Source organism: Mandrillus leucophaeus, unplaced genomic scaffold (assembly GCF_000951045.1).
Source record: "Mandrillus leucophaeus isolate KB7577 unplaced genomic scaffold, Mleu.le_1.0 Scaffold64, whole genome shotgun sequence".
Classification (NCBI taxonomy): domain Eukaryota; kingdom Metazoa; phylum Chordata; class Mammalia; order Primates; family Cercopithecidae; genus Mandrillus; species Mandrillus leucophaeus.
In genome coordinates this window covers 930,970-952,518 of record NW_012106919.1, presented here as the reverse complement: position 1 = coordinate 952,518, position 21,549 = coordinate 930,970, and the positions used below count along the sequence as shown (strand labels likewise).

Sequence of the window (21,549 nt, the reverse complement as noted above, 5' to 3'; positions counted from 1 at the left end):
GGTCGGGGATGGGCCAGTGGGGGATGTAGGCTATGTGCCAGGACAGGGCCTGGATGGAGGAGCCTCAGACTCAGACCAAATAACAATTGTTTCTGGAGACCCCAGTGAGGAAAATACAAGATCAAGAGCAGCAAAGAGGCCAAGTTGTCACAAGCAAAGCAGGAAGAAAATATAACACTGTGTATTTAAGCACCTTTTTCAAGGCTCTTAATGGATAATATTTATTCATGGGAAAAGGTGGAAAACAAAAACACCAACGGATTTTTGTGAAATGTTTTTCTCCATGGACCCAACACCTTTGAACCAAAACAATGCATTTTGTGAGGGATTTTTTTTTTTTTCTCCTTTTATAGCAAAAGCTTTTAGGCTAAGAAGTCAGTTATTGCTGAGTTCTCTCTCCATTCCCCCAGGTGGGTGAGGTCAACTGAGCCTGGGCCCCCACTGCCCAGCTGACCTGCGCAGAGCTGCCAAGTGACCACACGGCAATCCTTACCCTTTGTCTGTCCCTGTCTCCCTTGTCTCTGTACCTCTCTGCTTACCCCTGGCTGTTTCTGTGTCCAGCCATCTGTCTCTACCTGGATCCCAATGATCCTGAAACACATCAGTAAAGCCTTCTTCATCACTGCCATGCACAACAGACTTGTGCCTGGGAGTTCTATCTGTGTGAATGCAACTGCAGAGGAGGAAAGAGTGAAGCAAAAATTGGGAGAGTGTAGGGGTAAGGGAAGTCTACCTCACAGAACAGAGGTGCTTCCCTTGGGGTTGGAACCACTAGTGTTTGCAGTTTTGGTTTCTGGGAAAGAAAGGGAATGAACAGATTTATCACGCTGGAATCTTGAAAAGGCAAATCGCCAACATCTGAGAAGCGGTCAACTCTGGTATGTGCCAGTGAGGGGAGAACGGAAGGACCCAGGGCTTGCAGCCGCAGCCAGTCATTATGGCACCTTGGTATGGAGTCTTCCTTCAGGACCCATCATAAAGCCCATCCGGAGCCCTTCCAAGAGGTCCCAGGAGTAGTTTCCTCCAGAGAGGGCAGTGGTACGGGGACCAAGATTCCTCTGACTTATATCACACCTGAGACAACTCCCACACAGAGGTTGTGGAAGGGTAAGCCTGTGTGCCTCAAGAAAAATGCTTCAAAGCAAAAGCAAGTAAGAGATTCTAGATGATTCTTACCTGCTATGAAAGATGGCTTGATGTCTGAAGAGGCTTCAGCCTGATCTCCCTGAAGATAGCTGAAATGGGGGAGAAGCCTGATCACCTCTGTGCGAGCAAAGGAGTGAAGATTATTTCTTGAACCCCTGGACAACGTATCTGTTCAACTAGCTTGCACCCTGGTGGAGCTGGGGGCAGCATTTCTGGAGTCCTCCTAACGGTTATTCACTGCTTATAGCAGAGTAGGTGGGCCTCAGAGTTAGTGACAAGTCCTTTCCTGCCCTTCCCAACACCCAGCCACCTTGCTGCAGTCTCTGCAGCCTGGGCTCTGAAATACATGAGCTCCTCGGGAGCTGCCTATCCATCCTACAGCTTAGTGGTTAGCTGTTTAATTGTAGGCCAAGAATTTCTCTGCCCACCACAGCCATCTAAATGAGTTTCACTAGCCAGGAACCTAAAAACACCCTTAGTGGGCTTCCCTATGACCCCAGCTTGATTGACCCTGTAGGCTCAAAAGGTTTCGAGGTGGCACCTAACCAGAATGTGGGCAGAAGGCAGAGGAGAGGGAGCCTTCTTTCTATCTTTATATCCTTATACTTATCCTCATTGACCACGGGCTGAGTTCTTTCTCTGGGTCTAGCCTCAAGGATTTCCCCTAATGTGGGAATCGAGTGGTTCTTGCCCCCTGAGCTTACAGACTAAGAAGAGAGAAAAGCTTTACAACTACAGAGTACATGTGTATACACACAACCAACCTAAACACATCGGAAAATACATACTTACATCTCATTAGAAGACCAGGCTAACCTCCACTTAGAGGGCAGGCAAAGGACTAGAAAAGAATTTTTTCTTTTAAAAAAAATGAGTAATAGAACAAAATTACAAGTGTCTAAGTATCTTTGTCATACTTCATAAGATCTGACTGGGGTAAGAGATAAAGAGGTAAATAGGGCCTGGTATGGTGGCTCACACCTGTAATCCCAGCACTTTGGGAGGCCGAGGTGAACAATCACCTGAAGTCAGGAGTTCGAGACCAGCCGGGCCAACATGGTGAAGCCCCAGCTCTACTAAAAATACAAAAATTAGCCAGGCATGGTGGTGGGCCCCTGTAATCACAGCTACTAGGAAGGCTGAGGGGGAGGATTGCTTAAACCTGGGAGGCGGAGGATGCAGTGAGCCGAGATCGTGCCACTGCACTTCAGCCCAGGTGACAGAGCAAGACACAGTCTCAAAAAAAAAAAAAAAAAAAAAAAGAAAAGAAAGAAAGAAAGAAAAAAGAAAAGAAAAAAAAAGGAGGTAAGTTGGAACATGGTTGCATACACATACAAACTTCCTGTGATGAATTTAAGAACAGGTCATTACAGGGTTAGAATAGTGACAGATTCAATAAAGGATCTGTTTGATAGGGCACCAAGGGAACATTTTACTGGTTCCCACAAAAATTAATGTTAAATACCATGTCCCAAGCAATTTACCATGTTTTTTTAATTGGTCCTAATCAACAGAATGTTTTGTGTTCCTTCCACTTCACGTTCAGATCCCACGTCATGCCACTTCCTAAAAGGCCATTAGACCATCCCCTTTTTCTCCATCCTCCACTGTAGCCTTAGCCAGAGATAAAAGATTCAGTTCACTTCTGGTCCAAAAAATGTCAACCTTTGGAAAATGGCTCATCTACACTACAGAACACAGCCAGATGACACTGCTAAAGGGTATGGTAAGAAAACACAAGGTCCAAAGTATGCTGAATCGGTTTCGTAAGTCTAAGTCATTGGCCAGTGACTGAAAAACCAGGATATCAGGGTTTTCTGGGGGCCAATAGCTTTCTGGTGTAATGACCCTTGAGCTTTCATAGTTCATGAACCACCTTGACATAATAAGATTCCCAAAACCACCTATTCCATTCAATCCCACTCAGCATTAAGAGGGGGAGGGCAAAACAAACAAACAGTTACATTCAAATGTCAAATGAATGGGAACCTAGAAAATATAGTATTAAGAGCATATCAGAACTAGAAAAGATTTAAGAATATCTAACTTTACAGTATAGAAAACTGAGACCCAGAGAAATTAAATGACTTGTTCAAAGTCATGCAGTTATTGAATGACAGAGCTGAGACCAGAACACAAGTCTTTTGGCTATTAGTCTAATGCATTTTCTACCACACCCACTGCCTCTGACAGCAATGATGCTTTGGAGAAGATCCATCAAATAATCCATACTGTAATTGGAGACATAGTGTTATATAAATGTCAATACTATTTGGACACAGCCCTTGGAAATCACCTGACTGTACCAACACAAACCATACTTTGGAAACCACCATCCTCTAGGTAGAACCATCAATTTTGTCAGAAATCAATGAACAAGTGAAGAGTCAATATTTTTTAGTCAAATATTTTCTCTTCTCAATGAAGAGAAGACTAGGACAATGACATTTTGAAGCATACCTTTTATACTCCTTGTGGTCCTTATGACAGTCTGTGATGGTAGTAGGTAAAGTAGCTAAATCCTTGATTCAGAGAGGGGAAAACGTGGAAAGAAACTGAATGACTTATCTGAGTTCACATGTCAAGTTAGTGGCAGAACCATTATTGCAATCCAGGACTTAAGATATCTTGTCCTAGGATTTTTCCTCCACATTTTATTGCACTGCTCTGAGGCTTGCTTATATTTTTAATACCTGGATTTCCAGGGTGGTGACTTGGGGGAGGGAAGTATTCAATTTAGAACCACCACAAACCAAGATCTCTGGAAACAAACTCTGTACTATTTCTCCTTCATCTCCTATTTTCATAACTAGTGCCAAGCTCAGGACTAACTGCATAGACTCCCTTTCAAAAGATCAATAGATATTCTCAGTGACAGTTGAACACATTAGTTTACAATCACACAGAATTTGAACAGAACTTAAAGTGGACAGTTAATGCCAATCTATGATTAACAAAAACGTCAACTTGTGCATATGCTGATGATTTTATCCAGTTTTCAAAATATGATTCCTACAGTTCAGGATATCACTTATTAGATTGTAGACAAGGGAAGTGTACATTGAGACATTATGTACTTAAAAGTTTTTCCTTAAGTTTTGCAGAGGAAGTGGTTGAAAATTGAGCTAACACTAGATTTTGAGGTTACTAATGAATTCCAGTTTTCCAGTCTCCCGCACTTCAATTACCAGGTAACTATAAGGCAAAAATATCCCAATGCTGTGAACTTAAGGCAATATTCATTTCCTTTCTACACTACTTGGCATGGTAACCATGACAAACTTTTATTTTCTCTTTCTGATTTCCTAATGAAATCCACTATTTGCAAAGCTTTAAAATGACTAGATGAAGGAAAAACATTGTTATGACCCATGACCCTTGGAGCCCAAACAGCACCATGAAGAGCATTATTAAAACTAAGAGAAAGTGGCTATCAGAAAATGAAACAGCTTTAAAGGGGCTCCTTTTAAGTCTTGTTTTCTATTCAGAATGTTCTATGTTTTTTCTCAAGTGTGGGAATGACATTTATCTTAGCAGGTTACTCAGCTACACTGGATGACGTCACTCTAACCAGTGTAGGGCACTGACCCACGTCCTGGGGGCTCCTTGGACCAATGGACTATTTTACAAACCTGGGAGGTGGGAGGGATGGTATATTTTTGATAATCAGACATTCCAATGTAATGTTTTACTTAGAGGTCACACCCTTCCCCCCATTAATGTCATCGTGAGATACATCAAGTGTGTTCTTTTCTATTTTCATATAATAAATGGGCTTTGCTTATCAACATCACAATGGCAAAGAAGAAATATACTGTACAAAACTGCAGGAAGATAAAACATGAAAACTTTCTATGAAAAAAAAAAAAAAAAACTCTTGAGTTTCCTGTCGTCTTCTTTTGAAACTGTAGTGCATATGTTAAAACATGTATATCATTTACAGTATTGAGTCGTGTGCCACTGCTGTACCTGATGTATCCAATCTGGATTAAACAAATTATGTGCCACAAACCCTAAATGACTGTTTCTTTGAATACTGATTCTCCTTTCCTCCCAAAGGTGCTGGTATATACTAGAAAATAAGAAAAATTTGAACAAAGGTGGGCTTTCTACCTTGCTAGAGAAAACTCACAGAATCTTAGAAGGGTTATTAAAGGCCTAGTGTAATCTTCCCACTCCATCCCTCAATGTTAAACATAAACAACTCCTCTATGATATCCCTGATGGTTCTTGCCTGCTTGTATGCTGTTATTTGTGGATGTTCACGGTCTAACAGGTAAAGCATTTGGTTTTATTTATCAACAGCTCTATTTTGAACACTGACTCCATATTATTGAAAGAAAATCTGCCTTTAGGTATCAGTACTGGTTTTGCCGAGTACCAAGTTCTCAAACTAAAAAGAAAACTCAGAATTAAATGCTGTATGGGGTATTGTAGAAAGCTTGGGAATTGGATGGTGGAGATTCAGGTTTAGGTTCTAGCACTTAATTGTGACTTCACATCAGTAACTCCCTCTTGGCTTCAGTAAGTTTCCTCCTGTTAAAAATGGAGAATTAGAGCGTAGTGGCATGTGCCTGTAGTTCCAGTTACTTGGGAGGCTAAGGCAGGAGGATCCCTTGAGCCCAGGAGTTCAAGTCCAGTCTAGGGAACATAGTAAGACCCTCATCTCTAAAAACGCAAAAAAAAAAAAAACAAAAAATGGGGATTGGATTAGTTATCTTGGAAATCCGTTCCAAACTTAACAATTCTGACTTAGGTGATGAGACCAACAGGCAGTCTGTTTCACCACTGGCAATGAGGAGAATCCTTTTAATTTCCCCACAAGTAGATCCTAACTGATGAAAACAGTAATAGAAATGAGAACATTAAGACAAATACATGATGCCCAAAAGCCCTAGAAGTTAGCTGTGAAATTCATTTTAATCATTGATGCTCACATCCTTATCACCCACTAGGTGTCACTGCAGACCCACAGCCCAAATAATCTTTGGGTAGAAATAACTGGAAACCAGATGTGCATTGAGCAATTTGTGTTTTTTCATTAAAATGTACTGTCAAGTGAGACACATGAGCTTGTGCAGAGGTGCAAAATAATAAACACATTCTGCCAAAACAATAACCTTGCAATGGAGTTCTACTGTCAGCTATGGTTATCAAAAATATGTATTTTTAAAAGACTAACATAGATTTTATTTAAGGGAAGGGGAAAAAAAACCCGTAAAACTTCACACTACTCCCTTGTCTCATACAGAGTGATCCACAAGTACTATATGTTCAATTATTTTTAGTATTCGGGGGCTGAAGTTTGCCTTTAAACCACATTTTTAAAAGTTTAATAAATATTACTGTAATACCTAAGCTACTTGAGAAAATATTACCTTTAATCACCCAAAATAATTCATATTCTAAGTCAGAATTATTCAAAGTAGCAGGTTTCTCAAATATCTCACTACATGTTAATATTGCTAGCCTAATTCAAGTTACAGCTTAACATGAATAGCTGCAGTAAGTGTATTGATTTGAAAGTATTCACAAATTCAGATATTTAACCAATTCACACCAGCCTTTGTCCAAATTACTTGAATTTATAAAGGCTTTCTGAATTTCTAAATTTGATTATCCTTTTCCTGAACTAGAAACTATTTTTTCTTCAGCATATGTCATATAATCATAGAACTAGAAGGGATCCTAAAAATCTTCTAATCCAACTTTCATTTTATTGATGAGAAAACTGAATCATAAGGTTAAATGACTGGTACAGGGTTAAAAAGTAGGTAGTAGCAGTATCAACCAGGACAAGTACCTTCTTCACACCACCACAGAGCCTTCTCAAGTGAATCTACCTTAAACCTCTCTATGGTTCCTAACAGATAATGGAAAGATGCACCTAGACAGATAAAAAAAAAAAAAAATTTCCACACAATGGTAAGTCACACATAAATAGTAGTATGTGGAAGATTCCTTCCACATCCACGACTATAGCTACCTGTTATTTGAGAAGGTGGCAGCTGCCATTTTCCTGGTAAAAGCTTATGGAAATTGAAGCAATTAGTATTTTTGTATGTTATACATATGCTTACCTCCAGCTTATTTTTCTGTGGGGGAAAAAAAAGCAAACACAAAATAGAGAATCCAATTAATCTGAAGACTAATGGGTAACCTCGTCTCTAATTAAGATACAGCAATACCCTAATTAAAATCCCCTAGCAATGACAAACTGAACTTGGCTGTATTGTGGGGGAAAGGATAGAAAAAGTAAATTCAATTATATATCGATGACAGGATCTTATTTAAATGTGTAATTAAAATCTCTACTTCTTAATGACATACTGGACCTAATTATGGATTTGCTATCTACATTAATTCATATGCTGACACATGTAAGAAAAGCCTAATATTGTCCAATCCAAACGACAGGAATCCAAGTTAAACAGGAGTTTAGAATTGTGTCATGTAGGTGTTGGACAATAAATGACAGTGGCTGTGGGTGTTTGCTGACAGCCCTGGGGAAAGTGTTTATACCACCTAGACAAGGACGTACACAGGAAAGAACTCTCCTTTTAAAAAGTGAATACACATCTCTCTACACAAGTGGTTCTCTCATCAAAAATCCAGTTCACAGAAAGTCTTGGGAACCAAAAGCTTAATCATAAAAGGACTTCCAGAGGAAAAAAGGAAAGAATAGGTAATTTCCAATTACATTTTTCTAAATCATAAAAATTTCTAAATCAAGAAAATTTACAGATGGGTCAGCTCAGAAAAACAATAGCTCCTCTTGGATCCTAACATTAGTGGTAAAAACTGGGGAACATTTCCTAGAAGACACAAGATTAGGATGTACTGAGAAGTGTCTGAAGAGAATCAATTCCAGCTTCCACAAAATACTTAAAAACTAAGAGCTAGAACTTCCCCCTAGCCTACCAGCAAAGCAGGTCACTTGTTAATCTGGACTATATAGATCAATTTCAGAGGATCTATGAACCCCTTGAAATTACACTCACAATTCTGTTTATGGAATGAGAAATTTCCTGAAGTCAATCTATAGCTTTCAGCTGATTCATAAAAGGATCCAAGAACCAAAAAAGATTAACAGCTGCTCCTCTATCTGAGCAACATAAATAAGACAGCCACTGATGACCCTCAGCTATTTAATACACAGTAAAAATATGGACAGCTTTCCCAGCCTCAAGAAAAGACATTCAAAAGATAAACAATAAGCATGTAAATATACTTAAATTTTTTACTAAAAACAAGTATTTTTACTGGAAGCAAACAGATCAAATCAAATACCTTTACGAAAATCTAAAACAATGTTTAAATATTCCCTCCTGCCTAAACCTAAGAGGATTTTCTGATCTACCATGCCACAAATTTCTACAAGAATGTACCACTATAGAAGGAAATGCAGCCTAAGCCCTTTGTAAAGAACTCCACAGCAAACTAACATTACTGCTCAAATCTACTGTTTTTATTGTGTTTAAGTAAGCAGTGGTATATATGTCATCTTTTAAAATGTTTCTTTTGGGAAGATCTTATAGAAAATGGCACCCTGAAACTTTCAACTCTATGTCCCAAAAATTATCTTTCAAGAATCTGATGAAGTTTCTTAAAGAAACTCTTAAAAATGAAGATAATATACCTGGCCTAAATCAAAACAATCTGAAAAACGGATGTGTCCCAGTGGAAAGCCTCAAGTCTTTTCAAGTTGATCAGAAATGCCATTATACACCACTGTACTATAAGTCAAGGAGGATGGATATCCAAAGGTATCATTTGTTGACAGTTCCTGATGGTCTCAGGTATATCCTACAATCACTGGTTACCATGCAACATTTCTTGTAGATAAATGGTATTCATGTGATAAGCTGCCATCCAACTTGGATGTCTCTGAGCATTCCAATAATATGAATGAGAAGCGGCAGCATAATATTCTTGCCATGCCCTGTAGTAAGCTCTCCAGTACTCCTCATAATCCTGATAGGTATCAGAAAAACTCAGATGTGTTTCCCTATGACAGTCATACCAACCATCTTCCTGGGTTTCAGTCTGCAATCTAAAGGAAGACCGCCTAGGTAGGTTTCTCCGGCTCTGCTTAGCTCTCTGGCTAGCCCCCTCTTTATGTCTTGTCTTGATCTGGATTCCAGATGATTCTTGATATTCCTCTGGATTGGGGGTGTCACTTCCATTTGGAGGTTGTTCCAAAGAAATATGATCATCCACAGGAGTAGATTCAGAGTCTTTCAGCTGATTATCAGAAGAGCCTTCCAAGTATGACTTATTTCCTTTGCTCTGGGAAGAGGTTCTTGAGCTGTAAGAATCACTGTCACTCTCAGAGTCTCCAGATTGGCTACTACTTGCCAATATGGGGACTCTCTGTTCAGTAACTTTATTTCTCACAAAACCATTTTGAGGATTCACAGTCTGATCCCCAGGACCTGTGTAGTGCCTGATGATTTCCACAGGTTTCTCTAACCCCTCCTTAATATAATGTTCATAATCCTCTACCAATTCAGCAAAAGTCAATGTGTATGGCTGATGGATTTTAAAGGAAGACAGACAAGGAATTTGGGGGAGTGACACAGGTAAAGCTTCTTTGACCTGGTGCTGACTGTTGGTGTTTTCAACGGGGGTCTGAACAGAATTCTTCATTTTTTGCTCTTCAGATTGCCTGTCACAGCTCACTTCTTTTGGTGGCATTGCTTTTTCTATGATTCCACACTCGGAGTGGCTTTTCAGAGGAAGCTTTTGTTTGGTATTATTTTTTGACTTGACTGATAGTCCAGATACAGAAGTATTTCTAGAGGACACCATGTGGTCACCATGAGCTTTCTGAATTTGAAGGGTTCTCTCTATTTTCTGAATTTGCTTTTTTAGGGGTTGGTTAGGTGCACTTGCTATGCCATATGTATGCACAGCAGCTTTAACCTCCACATCCCAATCCACACATTCTTCCATCAGACCAGAAGGAATGGGATCTACATAAAAAGGAAAACAAGTGTATTAAAATTCTCAAGCTACTCTAGACCATTGTTTTCTGAATGATTTCATAAAGTTTTCTATGATCGAATACATTTACGAAACAAAATATGCAAATATACTAAGATGTTTAATAGATATAATATTTTTAAAAACTGAAGCAATCCTGTAATAAAGAAATCTGCCTAAGAAATACATAAGACCCATCCCATACTCACAAGCACTATCTCCCTTCACCCTTACTAGAAAAAGAGCTTACTCTAGGAATAATGTACAAGTCTGCTGCAACTCTCCCATCTTTTCTCTCCTCCCTCTCCACAGCCCCTCCCCTTTATCTGAATACTTCTGACAGCAAAACAAGATATCAGAAAATGGATTGTGCTCCCCAAAGCTTATCGACTAGGAATTATTACAACTGCAATGCTGTACACCCAACTAAATCTGTCACCCAATACTCCAACAGGGAGAAATTACTGCCCTTAACAATAGAGAGAAAACCTCTATAGGGGAAAAAAACTAGATGACTATGAAAAGATCTGGTGACTATGAAAATTAGAAATGACATTTCTAATTTTTAAAGAATTTGCTGGCTTCAACCCTCTAAATTTTCTATTCCATCCAGGTGTGACAATTTGCTTCCAGCACTCAGAACTTTCAAAGTGTGATCAATTTTTGTCTTAGGCAGACAAGATATATCAAGCCCCTGCTTTACAAAGATCTTGCCTGTTGTTGCTATTTATGCTCCATGTTATCTATAAATCCAACAGGTCTGGAAACTTCAATGAAGTCTCTTGATCCTTTGCTGAACAGATTCTATGATTAAAACTCTCATTACTACTCAGCTGATATCCCTTGCGTGCCTAGTCCTGTAATACAGGCCAATTTCCCTCCTAGTTCTGCCCCAGGAAACTCATCTGAACATCTGTTGTTACACAAGCTCCCAGTTCAATATAGACCTAACAGCATGAATATCATTTTCTCATGATTTCAGGGCCCTGTTAACATTATATAAAGATCCAAATATATCATTTTCCAGTATCCAAAGGCAATTTTTATCACTAGATGCTATGATACTGAATCCTACAAGAAGTCTTAACCCTCTTCTACCAATTTTCAATTTTTTTCCCATATCAGACTACGAATAGACTTATACACAGAAAGAATTGACAGTTTTAGAACTGACATAGAGCCTAAAGACCATTTACTCTAAAGTACTTTGCAAATCAGGACTCTAAGCTTAGAGCAATTAGAGATTTGTAAAAGATCATAAAATGAGTTATTACTAACCCGATTTACTAGAATACATAGAACTCCCAGATCTGTGCTTAATCTAGCTTTGTAAAATAATTAAATATAAAATCGGTAAAATACTCAATTATATTTATTCAATAATTACATATGTAATGTAATTACATACATTACAAAGTCATGTATATACTATATGTGTATTTTTCCTTTTTTTTTTTTTTTTCTTTTGAGACTGAGTATTGCACTTTCGCCCAGGTTGGAGTGCAATGGCGGATCTCAGCTCCCTGCAAGCTCCGCCTTCCGGGTTCGTGCCATTCTCCCGCCTCAGCCTTCCGAGTAGCTGGGACTACAGACACCTGCCACCATGTCCGGCTAATTTTTGTATTTTTAGTAGAGACAGGGCTTGATCTCCTGACCTCGTGATCCACCTGCCTCGGCCTCCCAAAGTGCTGGGATTACAGGCGTGACCTATATGTGTATTTTTCTATACAGACATATATCTATATATGAATATACACTATTTATAATGCACATTTTCTGTATAACATGCACATCAAACATGCCATATTTCCACTCAAGGGTTTTTTAGAATTTTTTGTTTTTAAGAGATCATTTAATAGTTTCAAACATGCATTGTTTCCAATACGGCACTTAAAAAGAAGCAGAACGAATGACTGAACTGAAATCAAAAGAAAACATTTCATTCCAATTTTTCAAAATAATATTCAAATTAAAGATGCTGTTCCTTCCACATGGTGACAAAGGAGAATATGATAAGAATTACCTTCACAGCAATTTAAAAGAGGTAAAATATCCCCCCTGTATCAAAGAATACAATCAAATTGCAAAGCCACTAACTAAATGAGCTAATATAGCTCTCATTTTTTCTTTCTTTTTTTTCTTTTTTTTTTTTGAGATGGAGTTTCACTCGTGTTGCCCAGGCTGGAGTGCAATAGCTTGATCTCGGCTTACTGCAACCTCCACCTTCTGGGTTCAAGCAATTCTCCTGCTCAGCCTCCCGAGTAGTTGGGATTACAGGCATCTGCCACCACGCCCAGCTAATTTTTGTATTTTTAGTAGAGAAGAGGTTTCGCCATGTTGACCAAGCTGGTCTTGAACTCCTGACCTCAGGTGATCCACCCGTCCCGGCCTCCCAAAGTGCTGGGATTACAGGCGTGAGCCATTGCGCCCAGCCAGCTCTCATTGTTCATGTGCCAGTGGTTAGCCTGCACTCCTCTCCCTACTACTTACTAGTTGTAACACCTTTACTTTCCCTATGCCTAAATATCCTCATCTACAAAACAATCGCACACACCTCACAGGAGTGTGGTGAGAAGTAAATGAGTTAACGTACATACAGGACTGGGAACAGTACCCAGCACATCATAAGCACTCTGTGTTTGCTATTATTAATATTTTTATTATGCTTATCACCACTATAATTATTCTGACAGCAAAATGAAACAGATGAAATGTACCTGGTAAAGGGAGAAGGTTGATACTACATTTCTGGGCAATTCTCATCATCATATTTTCTTCCTCTCCCCGGCAACAGTAGGTCACTGTCAGTCCCAATGTACCTATAGCAGAGAGAATGGTAATAAATCATTTTCACAAAAATAACATTCAAAGCCCACCTGCCACATTACAGATCCCGCCCCTTAAAGAAAGCACTCAAACTTGTTTTCTTTTTTTACCAAAACGGCCAGCTCTCCCAATCCGATGCATGTATGTCTCCCAATCCAATGGTACATCCAGATTTACAACCAGATTCACCTTCTCAGCATCAATCCCACGAGAAGTCTTGAATTGAAGAAGATAGCAATTATTTGTTTGCATTAACTGTATGGCATAGCTACCAATGCATATTATAGTCTTCCAGCATATTATATTCTTCCAGTATAGCCAAGAGCCAAATTAAGAACAGAATATTGAGGAGCAGAGGAAAAGGAAGTTCATTCCTAATGACTAATTTCAAGGACAAAGATCAACATATTAAAGACATTTTTAAGAAAGTATTTTCCTCAGCACCGGAAAGATAATTATCTTCTGGTATTCTTGTTAGATACACCTACATAAAATAATAGATGAAATCTGTACATCTGATAATAGAACATATGTCAAGATGGATTAGTCACCCAAACTGAATAGGAAATTTACCAAATCTGTGGAAATGAGGACTCTGCAATGAAACTGCTTCAGTTTAGCCATAGCATCAAGACGCTGATTCTGATTCATATTGCCTAAAAGGACCCCAAAAGAAAGTCACATAAAAACAACTAAGCTAATACATATTTATCAAATCCACAAAAAGTAAAAAGCATAAGACCCAGTCTTAACACTTTTAATACACCAACCACAGTTAATTCTGTCCTTCTGTGCAAATCTAGGTTAAGATCCAAAGTTAAAGTCTTTTAAAATATGGTTTAGGCAATCAACTTGAAATTCAAAAATCCATCTTAAATAGTAATCAGGCCATGCCTGAATATATAACATTCTATTTGCAAAGTTACATATGAAGTATAAGTAGCAATTCTTAGGAAAATACAAATGCTTTAATCAGCTGTTTATAATTTGGTATTAAAGTGTGATCTATAGTTAAAATATTGGTTCATTAGAAAATAGTCTCCCCAGTATCTCATGATATACCATAACTAAACAAGCTCATGCCAACAAAACTAAGCTGACACCAAACAAAATCCTAAAAAGGACCTCACTGATCAAAAAATCCTCTGACTCTTTCATTCTTATTATGCCAGCAATAATCATTTAACTTTGCGGCAAGAACTCAATCACTTTTGCCTTCCACAAAACCATAAAACAGTCAATTCAGTTAGCAATCTCCAGCATTTTAACAATGATTACTAAAAAAAAAAAATTCTAAAGAAAAAATATTTTTATATTAACACAGACGAACTTGGTTTTATAGAATTATTTGTGGCTGTAAGAGAGATTCTAATAAAATTATGTCTCTCTGAACACTAGTTTTCTAACTTTTTACTATATACCAAGTTACTCCTTAAAAACAGAATGATATCGACATATCAAATTCCAATGAAAAATAAGCCTGAAAATTCCTTTACTCTAAAAGATACAAGATAATTTCACACTCTCAAGACAACTCATGAAGCGGTATTTCTTCTTCCTGACTTTGGAGGCTTCAAGTCAGTACACTAAATAAAGATTAAAGTAAGAGATGAACTTACCTGAAATGCACTCAGCAGGAAAGCCTTTAGAAGAAAGGATATCAGCCAAATGTTGTGCTCTATGAAATGTAACATAAATGGTTACAAATTTACAAATATTGCCCCATGACTATCCTTTTATTTCACAAGTTCCCCAGATGACCTTTTAAGTTACATTACCTGCTGTGCAAATTAGAAAAGACTAAAGCTTGATTAAATGGAATTCTGCTGAACAGTTCCTGTAAATGCTGAGTCTTTTCCTCAAAAACCTTATGTGCCAAAGGGTATGAATTGACAATTTTGTAATACTGCTTCAAACCTACAAAGAAGAGCTATCAGTTAAAACAAACATACATGCTAATGGTAACCAATAAACAGCAAGAGACAACTAGGCAAGGGAAAGCTCCAGAGTATCACAAACAAACCAATAATGTAAGTACCTAAAAGCTATACATACCTATGAGACTTGGATCACTGGAATTCAGTCTTACAAAAGTGGGATCTCTCATGTACTTTGTCAAAGCATTAGCCAAAAATTCAGGGTAAGTAGCTGATACTGCCAGCATCTGTTTACTGGCAGGCAAGGAAGAATAAATCCAACTACAAAATAAAAACAGACACCATGTAAAGTATTCAGACAATAATCACCACTCGGAAAAGCTACAGATAGATACTTTGGGACACTGTTTTAATAGTCAAGTGAGTTATTTTTCTTACTTTATTTGCTCCTGGAAGCTGCCTTCTTCTAAAAGCTTATCTGCTTCATCAAGAATAAAGAGGCGTATACTGCCTGGGTTCAAGTAGTCAAGTTCTATGAGTTGCTTAATTCTGCCTAATTTTCAAAAAAAAAAAAAAAATTGAAATATTTATGATGTACCAAATTTGTGTAAATCTCAGTCAATGTTGTTACTCTACTTATTCACAGGTTGTTCTGCTGAATTTCCTGATTCAACTCTCATTATGCATGTACACACTAAACCACAAATTAGAAATCTGAAGCTCTGATCTTGCCTAAACTCATTGTTTTCCCCTCACGTTTCATCACCAGTAAATAAGCACCACTTCTATCAAAAGACCTAAAGCACTGAATGCAAGATTCTGATTCTGAGTGATTCACAACCAAATATAATAGAGAAGCCAAAGAATAATCCCAATCCATGGCTTAGAAGGGCCTCCTGAAAGTCATTGCATTTCTCCTCTTCTCAAAAGTCTATCCCATGTCTTCTCAAACATACTTAGGAATGCAAATTTCATAAATTCCACTGGTAAACCAGTCACGTGCCTAAATCTCACTGGTCTAATGCTCTTAATTTCTAATCAAAATAATTATCACAGTTATCAAAGACTCCCATATATCTTTATTGTTGTATTAAAAGTGTGTAGTTCCTTAAAAGCCCTGGTTACCAACAGGCATTGTTATCTTACCAGGAGATCCAACAGCAATATGACACTTTTTAAGTCTGGTTTTGTCTTGTGATAATGGGGTCCCTCCAATAAAGACATGACACTCTAAGCCTTCCATTTTGATTCCAATGGCTGTAATAACAGAATGTATCTGTACAGCAATTTCTCTTGTAGGGGCCAAGATCAAAATCTAAAAAAAAAACAAAGTATACTTTTGAGTCAGAGAAATAAATACATAGGGGACTGGTATATTCATTACATGACACACTATATTTCATTTAAATGATCATTTCAAACGAGTTTTTATGGATAAGTTAAGATACAGTTATCCCTTGGTATCCACAGGGGATTGGTTCCAGGAAGCCCCCAGATACCAAAACTGGCAGATGCTCAAGTCTGTTATATAAAACTGCATATATCTGTATGTTACCTATGTACATTCTGCCACATATTTTAAACCATCTCTAGATTACTTGTAATACCTAATACAATATAAATGCTATGTAAATGGTTACACTGTATTTTTGTTTATATCTTTTTATTGTTGTATTATTTTTTATAGTTCCCCCACCCCGCCCCTAAGTATTTTTGATCCACAGTTGGCTGCATCAGCTGATACAGAACCTGAAGACAGGGAGGGCTGACTGTATTCCATTTATTCATTCATTCAACAAATATTAAGTAAGAACCTACTCTGTGCTAGGCAACATACTAGTTTCTGGGGAATCAACAGTTAACAGTATAAAGTCTTTGCCCTCACAGTACTTTCATTCTTGGGTAAGAATATATACAATAAACAAAAATAAGTAATGACAAGTAATGAAAAGTATCATAAAAAATCAAACAGGGAAAGAAGGACTCATTTTAAATGAGGTGATCATGAACCCTCCTCTAAGGAGGTAACACTTGAGCAGAGACCTACATGTACGGCATAGAGTAGAGCTGGCTATATGACACCTGGGGAAGCGTTTTCACCAACAGGAAACAACAAATGCAAAGGCCATAAGATGGCAGTGTTCTTGGTGTGTTTGAGGAAGAAAAAGAAGGCCTACATGACAGAATCTGGGGGAAAGTAAAGGAGGTCAGAGATCTAGCTCCAGGGACTAGATCACAAAAGGCCTTGAAAGCCACGGTAAAAACTTTGCAATGTAGCTACTGGAGAAGGAGAAAACAAAACTTTTGTGCTCTTAACTACGAGAAGAAAAAATTGATTAAAAAAAAAAAGGACTAGGAGAAAATATGCCAAAACTGTTAATAGCAGTTTCTCTCTAGGTAGTGAAATTACAGATTTTGTTTTCTGGTACTTCCTAATTTTCCTGAACTTTCCCTATTTCTAAAAATTAATATGTATTACTTTGTTACACACACAAAAAAAATGTAACTGTGATAATCCAAAGATCTGAAATTAAAAATATGAATTTGCCAGGCATGGTGGCTCACCCCTGTGATCCCAGCAGGTTGGGAGGCTGAGGCAGGCGGATTACCTGAGGTCAGGAGTTTGAGACCAGCCTGGCTAACATGGCGAAACCCCGTCTCTACCAAAATTACAAAAAAATTAGCCGGGCATGTGGTATGCACAATTGTAATCCCAGCTACTCGGGAGGCTGAGGCAGGAGAATCACTTGAACCCGGGAGGCAGAAGTTGCAGTGAGCCAAGATTGTGCCACTGCACAATCCAGCCTGGGCAACAGAGTGAGACTCAAAAAAACGAATTTATGAAACTTTTCCAGGATTTTAGCATTTTATCTGTTGCCAAATTATCAGAAGCCAAAACCTCAAATATATCTTCGTCTACAATTAGACTAGCTCAGGTTCTTGGGAAGTAGGAGGATTTCCAATGTGCAACATCACCTAGGATTTGGCAGATATAAGATGGACTCAAAAAGCTTCCCAGGTGATGAACATGGATATCTGGATTAAAAACCACTGTTGAAGACTCATCATCAGATATACCAATGCCTGAGAACCTGAAATACAGTCTGCCGTAACAACTAAACTACAAAGTAAAGTTATGAGAATCACATCTAATTCATCTTTGAATCTCCAATGCCTGACATACTGTTCATACGTAATATGGGCTCAACAAATCTTTGTTGAAGAAATGATCCCCAAACCCAAATTTCCTGCTAATTTGGGTAGGGCAATCTTAGAAACACTCTAAGACAACCTAGAAGATGGGAGATGAATATGATACATTTACAGAGCTTTAAAAACCACCTGCATACCGGGTGTGGTGGCTCATGCCTATAATCCCAGTACTTTGGGAGGCAAATGTGGGAGGACTGCTTGAACCCAGGAGTTCGAGGCCGGTCTGTGCAACACTGAGGAGACCCCATCTCTACAAAAAATACAAAAAGTAGCCAGGTGTGGTGGCACACACCTGTCGTCTCAACTACTTAAGAAGATGAGGTGGGAGGATCACTGGAGCCCAGGAGTTCAAGGTTGCAGTGAGCAATGATCCGCCACTGCACTCCAGCCTAGGTGACAGAGCCATACCCTCTCAAAAAACAAAAACAAACCCTGCAGTTATCAGCAATAGCCAGAGCACTACATTACCATGAATCAAGTCAAATGTTAAGTATCACATTAGTCAGTAAGTAAAAGAATCCCTGTCTGTATTACCAAGTAGTGAGAAAACTGACACATATGGTAGCTTTATTCTATTTAAATAAGGTACGCATAGAAAATTCCAAAGTTCACCACCACCACCACTTAACTCAATCATTCATCAAATTCAATTCCAGCTCTGAGGGGCTACTGGTATTTCATCTGACCTGTGGTAAAGTCCACGTAACACATCCTCCTCTGGTCCTCTGAGCTAACTCACCTGGGTACTTAAGTTTTCAAGAACAAGAGAGTCCAAAGCTATGGTGGAAAACACACAGGTTTTCCCAGTGCCAGATTTAGCTTGAACAATTAAATCTGCGAAGGAAAAAAAAAAATTATCACTAGCCAGTACTCACGGAAGCAGCTTAGGGGCTCGCATGGAATCAGAGAACTAGAAGGGTCTCCTGAGATTCTCCCAGTTGGCACCTTCATTTTTAGTTGATTCTCAAAAACGTAAGAGAAAACGCCTAGTCCCTGACCTTTTACCGTTTATCTTCTCAAACTTAGAACCACCTGTCAGTGCTAAAAAAGGTCTTAACCATCTTCAAGTTCAATAGTGCACCTTAGTTTTACAAATAAGTTCACTGAGCGTACCGCCTAGCCCCAGGCCGGGCCCTGCTCCGGGAGCCGAACGAGGGCTCTCCCCGAGCTGCAGTGCGGACCTGGCCGCCGCTGCCGCCCCTCAGTCGCCCTTCTCCCGCCCCGACCCCCGACCTCTCCCGGGCCCCCGCTCTCACCGAGCCCGCAGCGCCCCAGCGGGATGGCCTTGAGCTGCACCGGCGAGGGCCTCTCGAAGCCGGCTGCCCGCAGCCCCTCCAGCACCGACCGCGAAAGCAGCAATGACTCGAAGTCGGCCGGCTCCGCCAACAGCACGTCCCCCGTGCGGGTCCGCGGGCTGCCGAGATCCTGAGCGGTCCGCAGGCTCCTCATAGGCCCAGGTGTTGGCTCTGGGGCCGGGACGTGCCCGGCCACATGCTCAGCTGGCATAGCAGTCGCCACTGCCGCTACGGCTTCCAGGGCTTCAAACGTCGCCGCCATGCTAGCCGCACAGTCAGATCTCGCGGTGCTTGAAGAGAAGAGGGGATCCTGGGAGCGAGAAGAGGAAAAACTTTATTGGCAGTTTTCCCACGAAGACACTAACACGCCTGGCCTGGAAGTGGAGGAAAGGGACGGGAGTCGGAGGCTCAGAGACTAGGGAACACTACCCACACACAAAAAAAATGTGGCCTGAGGAAAGCAGCATGAGGGAGAAGAGGAAAGATGAGGCAACTGTTAAGTCGCTGCCTGGGGCCTGCAGAGGGCGCCGCGGGCCCGCGGTGGGGGCGCCGCCCCGCCTCTCGGCCCTCTTCTGGGCGGAGCCGCCAAGCCGTGCCCCCGGCGCCACCGCCCTCTCGGCGCTCTTTGTGATGTGCCCGTTGCGTCACGCCCCCGCCCCGTGCTTCCGTTTTCCGTTCCGCCAGCCTGTCTCGCTCCGCGGCCGCCTCTTCCCCAGCGCTACCCGCTCTGCAGCCTGAGTCTCTGCTCCTCTGTGCTGGCAGAGTGCGCCCAGAGCGTAGCGGGACCCAAGGGTTTACTACGTTGACTGCTGTGTCCGTCTGCTGTGCAACCCAATTTATCTCCGGACCTTCAGCCCCTAGCAAGTCCCTGGCGCCCAGTGAACTCTGATAAAAGTACGTTGAATTGGAACCTGGAACCGGACTGACATTTCCCAAGTTCATATCTCCGCCTCAGATCTCCCTTTAGACTCTAGACGTGTACATCCATCTGCCTCCATGCATCCACCTCCGCAGCACCTCCCCTCGGATGCCTAATAGACTCTGAAATGTTACATGCCTTCTGTATTGCTCCTTTCCCCATCATTTCATGCGTAGGCGGCTAGGAGTCTCTGCCACTTTTCCTTGCTGTGGACTTCTGCCCAAATATCACCTTTTCAAAGAGCTCTTCCTTTTAAAAGAAGTCTTGAACACGCTAAGACAGCTCTGTCATCCTGTCTGCTCCCTGGTCTTTCCCAGCACTCTCTTGTTTTGTTTTGCTTTATTTTTTCTTTATGATACTTACAACTACCTGAAATTATATGTCTACTGCCTGTCTCCCACACTCTATGAGGACAAGGACCCATTTTGTCTTGTTCTCCTCTGCATCCCTAGTGGGAAAAGCAATCTGACACATAGGAATTGTTCAATATTTATCAAATGATTGAGCTCCTATAACAAACTCTTAGTCATCATGCCAAATTTAAATATTTCTGGACCTCAGCCGTATTCATTATTCCAAACTTAGCTGTATGGGGTGGCTCGCACCTGTAATCCCAGCTTCTTGGGAGGCTGAGGCGGGAGGATCGCTTGAGGCCAGGAGTTGCCAGCCTGGGCAACATGCAGAGACCCTGTCTCAAATTCTTAAAAAGTAAACAAATTTTTTAAAATACAAAGAATACCAAGCTTAAATATATTCTGCAACCAAGCCCAACTTTGTCCATAGATTATAATAGTGGTCATTGTCCCTAACCCCTTCACACACACACACAGTGATGGTCCAGATTCCCTATGATAGAGGAGGGGCTTTGACATGGTAATCCCATTGGAAGGTGGTCCTGACGGTTTATATTGCCTGGAAATTTACAAAACATTGAGAAAATGTCAACTATCCGTTTGAAGGAATGGAGACTGATGGAGGAGATGGCACTAAAGGTCCCAGCCTTCCTCTTAGTGCCCTCACCTCTTTTATCTGCCTAATCCCCAGACCCCAAACTTGGGAATTATTCTTGACTCCTTCCCCACTTTTTAACAATTTACCGAGCACGAGTAATTTTGCCTCCAAATATTTCATCCTTTCTTCTTAAGTCTCCATGGCATCTGCCCTATTTTAGGTCCCTGTATCATCCTAATTTGCAAAAACCTCCTGAATGGTCTGCCTGGCCAGAGTTTCTTCTCTATCCCAGCCATGTACCCCACAGGTGCTGCAGTGATCTTTCTTTCTTTTTTTT

At 40.2% G+C, this 21,549-nt stretch overlaps 1 protein-coding gene across 2 annotated transcripts; it reads right to left on the bottom strand.

Moving 5' to 3' along the window:
• Positions 1-8,372: 8,372 nt before the first annotated feature.
• On the bottom strand, positions 8,373-20,279 carry DDX20 (DEAD (Asp-Glu-Ala-Asp) box polypeptide 20). Of its 2 annotated transcripts, XM_012000731.1 has the most exons (12): positions 20,141-20,279; positions 19,304-19,716; positions 18,787-18,881; positions 15,981-16,149; positions 15,273-15,387; positions 15,013-15,155; positions 14,736-14,874; positions 14,577-14,635; positions 13,531-13,613; positions 13,068-13,173; positions 12,849-12,950; positions 8,373-10,121 (listed from the first exon to the last, which is right to left on the bottom strand). In XM_012000731.1, the coding sequence occupies exons 2-12, from the start codon at positions 19,602-19,604 to the stop codon at positions 8,959-8,961; spliced, it is 2,475 nt and encodes an 824-aa protein (XP_011856121.1). In that variant the 5' UTR covers positions 19,605-19,716; positions 20,141-20,279; the 3' UTR covers positions 8,373-8,958. The 2 variants fall into 2 exon arrangements, with proteins under 2 accessions (XP_011856121.1, XP_011856120.1); XM_012000730.1 differs by having other exon boundaries at positions 19,304-20,211.
• Between the last annotated feature and the right edge of the window lie 1,270 nt (positions 20,280-21,549).